This window comes from Bison bison, unplaced genomic scaffold (assembly GCF_000754665.1).
Source record: "Bison bison bison isolate TAMUID 2011002044 unplaced genomic scaffold, Bison_UMD1.0 scf7180017864063, whole genome shotgun sequence".
Lineage (NCBI taxonomy): Eukaryota > Metazoa > Chordata > Mammalia > Artiodactyla > Bovidae > Bison > Bison bison.
Window position 1 is genome coordinate 76,346 of NW_011494635.1, and position 12,322 is coordinate 88,667.

General features: G+C 41.5%; 1 protein-coding gene across 1 annotated transcript in view; it reads left to right on the forward strand.

The window, feature by feature from the left end:
- Nucleotides 1-4,533: 4,533 nt before the first annotated feature.
- Nucleotides 4,534-12,322, forward strand: part of SEC23B (Sec23 homolog B (S. cerevisiae)) — a 30,805-nt gene continuing 23,016 nt past the window's right edge. Inside the window, exons 1-6 of the mRNA XM_010836327.1 lie at nt 4,534-4,635; nt 6,612-6,835; nt 8,076-8,133; nt 10,695-10,781; nt 11,458-11,694; nt 11,821-11,906. Of these exons, the coding sequence (XP_010834629.1) occupies nt 6,615-6,835; nt 8,076-8,133; nt 10,695-10,781; nt 11,458-11,694; nt 11,821-11,906 (689 nt within the window). The 5' untranslated portion in view covers nt 4,534-4,635; nt 6,612-6,614. The remainder of the gene's footprint in view (nt 4,636-6,611; nt 6,836-8,075; nt 8,134-10,694; nt 10,782-11,457; nt 11,695-11,820; nt 11,907-12,322) is intronic.

The following is a 12,322-nucleotide window of genomic DNA, read 5'->3' on the forward strand; positions in this document are numbered from 1 at the left end:
ACAGCAATAAAGCAGAAATAGATGTTTTTCTGGAACTCTCTTGCTTTTTCCATGATCCAGCAGATGTTGGCAATTTGATCTCTGGTTCCTCTGCCTTTTCTAAAACCAGCTTGAACATCTGGAAGTTCACGATTCACATATTTCTGAAGCCTGGCTTGGAGAATTTTGAGCATTACTTTACTAGTGTGTAAGATGAGTGCAATTGTGCGGTAGTTTGAGCATTCTTTGGCATTGCCTTTCTTTGGGATTGGAATGAAAACTGACCTTTTCCAGTCCTGGGGCCACTGCTGAGTTTTCCAAATTTGCTGGCATATTGAGTGCAGCACTTTCACAGCATCATCTTTCAGGATTTGAAATAGCTCAACTGGAATTCCATCACCTCCACTAGCTTTGTTCGTAGTGATGCTTTCTTAAGGCCAACTTGACTTCACATTCCAGGATGTCTGGCTCTAGGTGAGTGATCACACTATCATGATTATCTTGGTCGTGAAGATCTTTTTTGTACAGTTCTTCTGTGTATTCTTGCCACCTCTTCTTAATATCTTAGAGACAAATTAGCCTACTACATTTCTTCAAGGAGCTCTGTTCTCATTGGCTTACATAGGGGAATAGAATTTGCTTCCCCCAAATATGTCTCTTGGTGTATTAATTATTTTAAGCTGGTTATTTTCTAAGAAACAGCAGACTTGGAAAAAACTCTTAGCCAGTAGGAATTATCCTTTTGTAAGAAACATTTATATTTGTAAGAAGGATCTCCATTTGTAGGCTGTCTCCCTCCTTGTACTAGGAAGAGGATGACCACATCTCTAGAAAGTTATGAATGAAGAAGGCAGTGAGTTTAATCTGCCCAACCACATTGCCCTTATTTACTGTATGATGTCTGATAACTCACTCCACACCCTCAATATCCTCTTTAGTCTTTAGTTGAGAGTTCCAGAAAAACATCTATTTCTGCTTTATTGACTATGTAAAGCCTTTGACTGTGTGGATCACAATCAACTGTGGAAAATTCTGAAAGAGATGGGAATACCAGACCACCTGACCTGCCTCCTGAGAAACCTGTATGCAGGTCAGGAAGCAACAGTTAGAACTGGATATGGAACAACAGACTGGTTCCAAAAAGGAAAAGGAGTACATCAAGGCTGTATATTATCACCCTGCTTATTTAACTTATATGCAGAGCACATCATGAGAAATGCTGGGCTGGAGGAAGCACAAGCTGGAATCAAGATTGCCAGGAGAAATATCAATAACCTCAGATATGCAGATGACACCACCCTTATGGCAGAAAGTGAGGAAGAACTAAAGAGCCTCTTGATGAAAGTGAAAGAGGAGAGTGGAAAAGTTGGCTTAAAGCTCAACATTCAGAAAACTAAGATCACGGCATCTGGTCCCATCACTTCATGGGAAATAGATGGGGAAACAGTGCAAACAGTGGCTGACTTTATTTTTCTAGGCTCCAAAATCACTGCAGATGGTGACTGCAGCCAGGAAATTACAAGACGCTTACTCCTTGCAAGGAAAGTTATGACCAACCTAGATAGCATATTAAAAAGCAGAGACATTACTCTGTCAACAAAGGTCCGTTTAGTCAAGGCTATGGTTTTTCCAGTAGTCATGTATGGATGTGAGAGTTGGATTGTAAAGAAAGCTGAGGGCCGAAGAATTGATGCTTTTGAACTGTGGTGTTGGAGAAGACTCTTGAGAGTCCCTTGGATTGCAAGGAGATCCAACCAGTCCATCCTAAAGGAGATCAGTTCTGGGTGTTCATTGGTAGGACTGATGTTGAAGCTGAAACTCCAATACTTTGGCCACCTGATGCGAAAAGCTGACTCATTTGAAAAGACCCTGATGCTGGGAAAGATTGAGGGCAGGAGAAGGGGACGACAGAGGATGAGATGGTTGGATGGCATCAGTGACTCAATGGACATGGGTTTAGGTGGACTCTGGGAGTTGGTGATGGACAGGGAGACCTGGCGTGCTGCAGTTCATGGGGTCGCAAAGAGTCAGACGTGACTGAGTGACTGAAATGAACTGAACTGAGGATGGTTTTTAAGGTGAGGGTTTCAAACATTTTGATAAGTTATTTAGTTAACCTGGTCTTTCCCCTGTGTATATGTTATTAAAATTTTGTTTCATTTTCTCCTGCTAATGTCTCATGTTGATTTAATTTTTCAGCCAGCCAGAAGAACCTAGAAGAACAGAGGAAATTTTCTTCCTTCCCACATTTATCAAGATAACTACACAGTCACATAAATCAACTATTCCTAAAATTCACTATTCATAAAGTAAGGAAATTCCTAAAATAAATAGATTTCTAATACTTTCAATATGATAGATTGAAAAAAATCCTTCTTACAGAAATTTCTAGTACTAGGAATCCAGGTTCAAATAACTCAAGAAAATTTTTGGCAAATGATAGTCTTCCAATGTTTGGTTAAAAAAAAATCCAGCTATGTCTTTCTGTAAAAGAGAAGAATAAATCTGACTCAATACTGGATTTGTTTCTTTTTCTTTAAACTTTGTATTCTACTGCTTTTGCTTCAATTTAATCACTAAAGGGAAGTCGTCTATAAGCTTAAAGTGTCCATAATGATCCAGTTTAGGAACTCTGCCTCCCATGGCTGCATGTTAAGCTACTAAAATACGTTTCTTTAGTTCACAGGAAACATCCTCACCAGACCCACCTGTGAATGGGTGCAGGAAAGAATCAACACATCTCCTCCTCAACCTGGTGGGAACCAGTCTTCTTGGTCTGCTGGCTCTTAGATTAAAGTTGCTATTCTTTGCCCCAACAGGTGGTCTCCCGATTTATTAGCCTGTTGTGCGGGCAAGCAGCATGAGCTTGGACATGGTAAAATCTTTGCACTGTGAAATATAACACAAATGTGTATTACCTTAATTGTGTCTCCGTACTCAGAGAATAATTGATTTGAACGTCCTAGAGTTACACCAGTTTAATTACTTAAAAAAACCCTAACATTACTCTTCCATAATGGTTTAGAAACATGAAAATTGTAAATTTGTTCAATAAAACTGAACCATTATTCAACTTTTTTTCTTTTTCTGCAAGTAACTTTGGAGAGTCCTAATAAATTAGATTACTACATGTCTTAAAGGAGCTTTGTTCTCATTGGCTTACGTAGGGGAATAGAATTTGCCTATCTTGTGGGAGCTAAGTTCCCCAACCAGCGACTGAATCTAGGCCCTCTGCAATGAGATCATGGGAGTCCTAACCATTAGACGGTGAGGGGATTCCTGAGAAATTTTCATATTAACAGTAACTTCAGAGTACATCAACTTGAAACTTATTTCTATGATCTGTTGGTCATTTAAAACTTTGTACTAATATTAACTTGGTGTTGGAGAAGACTCTTGACAGTCTCTTGGACTGCAAGGAGATCTAACCAGTCCATCCTAAAGGAGATCAGTCCTGGGTGTTCATTGGAAGGACTATGTTGAAGCTGAAACTTCAATACTTTGGCCACCTGATGTGAAGAACTGACTCATTTGAAAAGACCCTGATGCTGGGAAAGATTGAAGGCGGGAGAAGGGGACGACAGAGGATGAGATGGTTGGATGGCATCACTGACTCAATGGACATTAGTTTGGGTAACCTCTGGGAGTTCGTGATGGACAGGAGGCCTGGTGTGCTGCAGTCCATGGGGTCGCAAAGAGTCGGACACGACTGAGCGACTGAACCGAACTGAACTGAACTAACTTGAGCTAATTAACTCTTGGACGCCTTGCTATGATCTAAGAATAGTTTTACATTTATATAATTTTGCTTATTCTTATATGCTATACAGAGGCGGTATCTCTGAATTAGATTAACAAACGCGCTCCGTTTTGCCGCTTAGAGGGGGTAAAACGGTAGTGGTGGTTTTAGAAAGTTGCATCCTAACCGTTAGGAGTTTCGTTAATCTCTTAAAATGTTTGACTACGACAGCTCCCAATTATTCACCTTCTCGTGGAAGGATGACGGATAGAGAAGAACTGTTTACTAATGCCAGGCCCCGCAGAGAGCGTCAATGCACCTGCACAAACCAGGACAGGAACGCCCACAGGACGAAAAACAGTCCGACAGGACCCCGGCGCTGACGCACCCCAGGCTCCCTTAGCTCCGCCCCCTCGTGCGTGCCGAGATCGCCTTCCGTCCAACTTGGTTTCCTCTGCGAGAAGCCACGCCCTCTTCCGGTACCTGACGTCATCGTTCTCGCTTCCCGGTAACTAAGGTGATGAGGGGGACTTCCCCCTGAAGGGAGCGAACGTCTTATTGGACGGCGGTGAGCTCCTGAGGCGCCCTGGTTGCGCCTAGAAAACAGTTATGTAGGCGCCTGTGTTCCGTGCGGCAGAAGGGTTTAGAGGTGAACGTGGAAAAACGTGTATTCTGAGGAATTGTGATTTTGAGGCATGAAGCGTGTCTATCTTGCCCTGTTTCAATATGGCGGCGCAGCCTGTCTGAGTGTCTTCCTTCCTCTCTCCCGCCCCCGGGCCCTGTTTGATTGGCTAGCGGACGGCGCCGTGGAGTGACGCACAAGAGTGCTGACCAATCGGCTTAGAGCTGAGGTGGACTTGGTGGTGGGAGCCGGAGTCCGGCTTTTAGCAGCTGTGGTTGCGGAAGGCTGCGGACAGGTGAGCTCCCTGGGCCAGGTGAGCGGACAGCACAGGTGATGAGAGGCCGAGAGCTGGGACAAGAGTCTCTGCTGAGGGCGGGTGGGTTCCTCCTGGGGCGAGGCCTTTTCCGAGCAGGCGGAGGAACTGAGGGGATCGGTGACCCAAGGGTTTGTTGAGAGTGGCGCGGTCCCCGCCAGCTGGGGCGGCGGGCCTGTTTTGGGCACAGAATCCCTCGGACTCGGGGGAGGGGGGTCCGGAAGGATCCAACGTCCATTTTAAAGTTGAGGAACTCTAGAATTAGGTTAAATGATTTACGCTTCGTAACGGAGTCGGAGCTAAGAACCCAGGTCTTCGGACTCCTTGCTTAGCCTTAGCTGCGTCCTTAAAAGTCATGCCCTTAAGGTGGAATGAATGGTACAGATTTTTTTTTTTTTTTAACAGATACATATACAGGATCTTTAGAGTTTTACTTGTTCAAAGTTCATCCATTCAGCTATTAACCCATTCTGAAACTTTTCCCCTTTGAAAATACGATGTTAGTGGTCGACTCGTCTCTAGAAAAATGCACTGTTGGCTCATGCACACAGTTTTGCATGCAGTTTCAGAGGATTTATTGACCTGGTGAAGTTCCTTGTTGGCTGTGAGCCCAGAGTTAAGATTCCATGCTGTTGAAAGAGTGAGGGGAAGACAGGCAGTGGCAAATGGACAGTGCAGGTTTTAATATGTAGATGCTTGGGGACATAGGATGGAAATACAGTACCTATTAGTAATGAAATGTTTTGAGAAGGAAAATGGTCACTTAATGAAGGCTGCTGAGGTGCTTGCTGAGAGTGCTTTCATTCCCACCTAAATTACCTTTTGCTGCCCAGGAAGCTGTGGAAGTGTTTCTGTATATATAGTGCCTCAGTTTCCCACTTTTGCCAGAAATAACATATGCCTCAGGGGTTTAATTGGAACAGACATTTGGAATTTCTATGGTCTATGTTTTGTGTAGCAGAGTAATCGATTCATTCACATTTATAAGCTGTTTATTGTTCTCTTTGTCCAAATTATGAACAGTATGGCACATCTTAAAATAATTGGAGACAGTCATTATTTAGCATTGCATAAGTGAGCACTAGAGGCCACTTATATAACAGATTCCTTAATTTACCTTTTTTCCCATTGTTGAGCTTTTTGTTCCCTTGAATCCTACCTAATAGCTGAATTGTACATTAGCCTAGATTTTAGTATGTAAACAGGATGTATAGAGCACTCAGGGGAATTGGCATTATAGTTTGGAAAATGTGCTTAATCTGGATGGCTGTTAAAATTGGAATCTTTCAAGGCATGAGCATAAGTGACTGTGGTGAGAGGGTAGGTGCTGGTGAGGTGTGTATGTAGTGTAGTAGTCCACTGGCCTTTAATTCCGGTGACCCAAGAAGTACTTTGGGTAAGAACTGGGGGCTGTTCACTCCATGAATAGCATTTGAGCATCAGTATCTGGGTCTTTTCTCTGTAGTTAATAATGGAAAGAGGGAAAAGGGCACAAAACCAAGATCACTTGGAATGTAAATTTTAATACAGTGTTTTACTCAAATAGAATCAGGAGGAAAGGGGGTCAGGGAGGAAGATAGCTAGCTTCTGAAACAGGGCTTGAACACAGGGTTGAAATCTGCTCGGCTGAAGTGATAATGTGCTGTTTGAGGAGATTTAAATGACTCTTACTCAACTGCATGCAGCTTAGAGATGACCAAGTGATTGTAAACCTTCCGCCCCTTTTACTTTTTTTAAGTGCTAGAAACGGGGATTTGAGAAAGGAACAGGAAAGGTAGCAGTAAAGTTAACTGACCCTTGGGGGTCAGAGAGAAGTGAGACGTTGGCATCCTCCAGTGACAAGTTCTTCCGTCTGTAAGTGTTTAAAGAATGTTGAGTTAGGTCATCATCTTTTTTTTTGAAGTTCATTTGGGAATTTCAAGTACAATTAAGGGTTTATCTGTAGTTTTTTTTTTTAGACAATGGCCACATACCTGGAGTTCATTCAGCAGAATGAAGAACGCGATGGCGTGCGTTTTAGTTGGAATGTGTGGCCTTCCAGCAGACTCGAGGCTACAAGAATGGTTGTTCCCCTGGCTTGTCTTCTTACTCCTTTAAAAGAACGACCAGACCTGCCTCCCGTACAGTATGAACCGGTGCTCTGCAGCAGGCCAACTTGCAAAGCCATTCTCAATCCACTTTGGTATGAACTCTTTTAAAAACCAGTAGAAAGGATAACTACAGTAAATTCCGACGTTTATGTGATTCTCATAAAAGTGATTCATTTGGGCAAGATGTCAGATCTGAGATGAGTAGTGAATAGTGAGATACTTAGGTAATGAGTGCTTTTGGGAATCCCTCCGGCCTGATAACTCCAAATAGAATTAGAACTTACGGGGTGAGGTGGAGGGAAAGGATTGGTTGGTGTTTTTCCCTTCTGCTTTGCAGTTTATTTTTGGTTTAACTGTTCATTTTATTGGTGTCTTTAAAGCTTTTTCCAGAAAAATCCAAATGCTTTAGACAGTTCTGTCGCACCTACCTGGTATGGTGATCCCGTACGGCAGGAAGAAGTAACAGGCAGAAGAAATTTGAGCTTTTAAAAGATATTATTGTTAAGTGTAACTTTTTTTTGCGCCTGGAATAGTGACCTGTGATCGCTCTCGTAAATGTGGGCACTCTTTCAAAGAATTTGTAAACAAATAAAGAGTGTCATAAATGCTCTTTAAAGGATAAAATTTTTATATAAGGGAACTTTTTTTAACTTCTTTTAACTTCGTTCTCCTTGCTTTTATTTGATGTGCCCATGTATAAGATGCTGCTGCTCTTTTAAAATAATAGCTCCTGATGTTAATTTTCTAAATGTAGAAAGCAGGGGGCAAACAACAAGTTTTAGGAAGTGTATCAACCCAGAAGCATTCCTACCCAACTTCTTCAAGTGAACTAAGTGTGGTTCAAATCTGAGGAGTTTTTCCTGTGTGAAATGTACTTTTTAGTACTAAAATTTAGTAGTTTCACATATCCAAAAAGTAAAGATGTTAGGAAAATCATAAAGACTGTTTAGATAATGGGGCCATAGGAAGTAACGAATAAATTTTATAGCTCACAAACTTCTAAATATTATCTAGGAAGTCAGAAAAGAGAAAAAAGGGTTTAGTAGCCATTCACTGTTGCTGCTTGAAGGAGCCTTTCTGTGTCCTTAGCTAGAACTCGAGCTGCAGAGAAGGTGTTGTGTGCCTTCATCCACTGATGCACCCACATAGGAACACACATCTCTGAGATTAACTGAACTTGAAGTTTACACGTAAATGTTTTCTAGCTTAAAACACGTTATTGACCAGAGACGTATTAATGCCCGAGGTGTTCGTTTCTACAAAAATCCCCCACTCAGTACTGTGTTAAAAATGAAAATAGAACCTGGATGTAATATTTTATCCTTCTCACAGTCAGGTTGATTATCGAGCAAAACTTTGGGCCTGTAATTTCTGTTTCCAGAGAAATCAGGTATGTGAATATAATTATTTTAAAAGTATTCCCTGTGTTTTAGTTCATTGTCCTACACTGAAAAAATTGAGGTGAATTTGGGTCTCTCCTGGTAATATTGAACATTGAACATCCGTGATTTTTCTTTGAAATGGTCATTCCATTTCTTTATTTGAGTCTTTGTCGTTTGCTCTGGAGAGGACGTAGAACTCCTTTCTTTTTTTTTCTAAGTACGCTCTCTGTAAGCACTGAGTATGTTACCCAAAAAACAGAAGGTATTTATATTACATTTGACTTCAATTTATTTTAATTGGATACTGGATTTTCATTTTCTGACCCTTCTAACTTTTAGGGTCAAATATCAGTATTTATCTTGTTTTGATTTGAGCATTTTTAAGTTATTGAGCTAAGAGCTCACAAATGATGAGAGAGAATTCTCTTTGACATGAACTGTGTCTATGAAGAAAATGTTCTAAAAGTGGATTATGATAAGTATTGCACAGTTCTATGTGCATTTACTAAAAATCACTGAATTGTGCATTTAAAATGAGTGATTTTATGGTATATAAACTATACCTTGGTAAAGCAGTTAGCAAATAATTAATTATGCTCATCATAATATATACTGTTCTAGTAGATCTTAAGATAGTCATAATCTACTTATTCTTAATTTGATCATAATTATGAGTCTCATGCTCAGTGCACACTGAGACCAGTGATAAAGGACTAGCCTGTAGTTGATAACTGAGTATAAGCTTGGGAATTAGAAGCAGGTACCATTCAGTATTTTTGTTTTTTTCATTCATTTATTTTGGCCATGCCGGGTCTTAGCTGAGGCACATGAGATCTTCATTGCAACTTTCAGAATCTTTAGTTGCAGCATGTGGGATCTAGTTCCCTGACGAGGGATCAAACCCAGGCCTCCTGCATTGGAAACATGGAGTCTTAGCCACTAGATCACCAGGGAAGTCCCACCATTCAAGATTCCATGGGTGATTCAGAAGTATATGCAAGTCTTAAAAACATTCCTACACCCTATTACACTCAGAATTGATGTCTGTTTAATTTTATTAATTGTGAGAATTCTACTGGATCAAAAAGACAGTGTCAAGAGAGTAAAAGCCAGCTCATACAGTGGGTGAAAGTATTTGTAAATCGTATGTCTAAGGGATTAATGTGTAGAATATTTAAGAACTCATAATAGTCAACAACAGGGAAGCCTAGTTCAGAAATGTCCAAAGGACTTGAAGAGATAATTTCTCCAAAGATGATAGATGGATGGCCAATAAGCACATAAAAAGGTGCTCATTGTCACTAATCATTAGGGATGTTTACCATATGATGCAGCATTCCCACCTCTGGATATATATCCAAAAGAACTGAAAACAGGATCTTGTAGATATACACTCCTATTCATAGTAGTAGTATTCACAGTAGCTAAACATTTCACCTGACTTCAGTATCTGCTGCCAGGTGAATGGGTAAGCAAGTGTCCTGTATTCAGTGAAATAGTATCAGCCTTAAGATGCAAGGATGTTCTGACTTAATGCTACAATGTAATTGAGCTTTACTGATACTACTGAGTGAAATAAGCCAGTCCTAAAAAGACAAGCATATATGATCCCCATTAAATGAGGTACTTAGAGTAATGGAGAGGTGGGTGCTAGGGGCTGGATGGGGATGAAGCGGAGATTGTTTAACAGGTTCAGAGTTTCAGTTTTACAAGATGAGGAAAGTTCTGGGGATGGATGTTAGAGGTGGTCACACAGTGTTATAAGTGTATTTAAGATCTCTGAACCGGACACTCAAAAAGATGGTAAAATTGGTATGTACGGCATCATACCTCAATTTTTAACTTGGGGGAAAGGAAAAGCAACATACAAGCTACGAATCTAAAATGTTTGCAGAGAAAAAAGAAGACACCTATGACATGTTAAGCACCAAAAGGCAGGTTGCAAAATTGTGCATGCAAGATGATCTCAGCTGTGCTTAAGAACAAGTGTGGAAGCTGAGATGTTGACAGAGGCTGCCTCCAAGTGGTGGGAGTGTGTGTGGGTGTGTGTGTGATCGGGGGATTGTTTCTTTTTTCTTATATTTTTCTTGTTCAGTCGCTCAGTCATGTACAGCTTTTGCAACCCCGTCGGCTGTAGCCTGCCAGGCTCCTCTATCCATGAAATTTCTGGTACTTGCCAGGGTTTCTACAATGAACGTGTATTACTTTATTGATCACAGCTAGAATAATAAACCTAAATAAAAGCTTTAGATTCCACATAGATAATTGATAAGACAGCTAAAATCTCAGCCCTTCATTTATAGGCAACAATTAGGAAATGGTTTTTAATAGTGTGTGTTTTAATCATTTAGAAGTTACAGCATATCTGAAAACTGCATTTAAAATAAAGTTCCAGTGTGATATAGGGCAGTGTTAATAGATTTTTGTATTTTAGTAACATGTTCTAGGTTTTATACTTTCAGAATAAATACGTGGTCATTAAACTATTACTATTTTTATAAATGGAAGATAGGAGAAATAGTGTAACTTTCAGCCCTCATGAAACATTGCTCTGTCTTGTTTTCTCCAGTTTCCTCCAGCTTACGCAGGCATATCTGAGGTGAACCAGCCTGCTGAATTGATGCCCCAGTTTTCTACAATTGAGTACGTGATACAGGTAATTGTCATGTGTTTAAGGAGCAGTGTTAAGTATTGAGTTTCTTCTGAAATACTCTGTCTTCTTTGTCTCTTGCCCATATGAACGATTTACAGCTGCAAAGCCCGCGGGATCCTTGACTGCTCAGTGTGTGGGCACAGACATGTCCCTGGGCCTTGGTTCTGGCTTTTCCTCAGGCTGGAGCTCTCTCCCTGTATCTGCATTGCTCCCTCCTTCCCCTCCAGCTTTTTGCTCACATGTTACTTCTTTTTTTTTTTTTTTTGAAATCCAAAATGTTACTTTCTTAATAAGGCTGCCCTAGCCTCCCAGTTACTGGTGGAGCTCCACCCCTACCCTGCCCTACCTGCACAATCCTGCCCCTCTTCTCGGTTCTTGAAAGTTAGCTCCTCAGGCAGATAGGGATCTCTGGCCTTTTGGTCTGCTGATGTATGGCAGGACCTAGAGCAAGGCCTGGCATTCAAAATGGGGAATAAATTGTTGGATACAAATAGTCTGCATCCAGTTGGTTTTGATAAAACCTACCTTTTAATGAGGTAAGTAGAAGTTTGTTTTGATGTTGTTATCCCTGACAGGTGTAAATAAAGAGTTGTTATTTAGTGCATACCTGTTTTGTTTTAAAAAGAGCAGGTCACGTCTGTCTGTACACTAACTGTATGCCATTTTCCCCCATATCCAGCGAGGCGCCCCATCCCCTCTGATCTTCCTGTATGTGGTGGACACGTGTCTGGAGGATGATGACCTCCAAGCACTCAAGGAGTCCCTGCAGATGTCCCTGAGCCTCCTTCCTCCGGACGCGCTGGTGGGTTTGATCACGTTTGGGAGGATGGTACAGGTTCACGAACTCAGCTGCGAGGGGATCTCCAAGAGTTACGTCTTCCGGGGTACGAAGGACCTTACTGCCAAGCAGATCCAGGTCAGTGTGCAGCTTGTCCTCAGGCAGGAGCAGGGATAGTTCTTAAAGTTTCATTAAGAAAAAGGAAAAAAATAGGAGCCATTCTCTTACCGTGTTATGAGAAATGCGTCTTTTTGGTTTGTGTAGGACATGCTGGGCCTGACCAAGCCTGCGATGCCCGTGCAGCCAATGCGCCCGGCTCAGCCGCAGGAGCGCCCGTCCGTGTCCAGCAGGTGAGCCTGGCCCCTTGGGTGGGGGGTGGGGGGGGCGCAGCGAGAGTGCTTTGTATTTTATTTTTAAAGGGGAAGAAAAGATTAGGCCTAATCAATATTTAATGTTTAATAATAAGCATAATACATCAGTGTATGTTGAAAATTTATAATCTATATAAATATATACGTTCACATATATCCTGGGGCAGTTTTGCTCAGGATGCTTTTCCTTTTAGAGTTGGATCACCATAGAGGTTTTGAGAGCACTGCACACAGTCATTCCCCTCTTCTTAGACATGTGGCTGTTGTCCTTTTTTTCCTTTTTTTAATTTTGGCAGCACTGCAGCTTTCGGGACTTCGGTTCCCCAACCAGGAGTTGAACCTGGGCCACAACAGTGAAAGCCCATAATCCTAACCACTAGGCCACTAGGGAACTC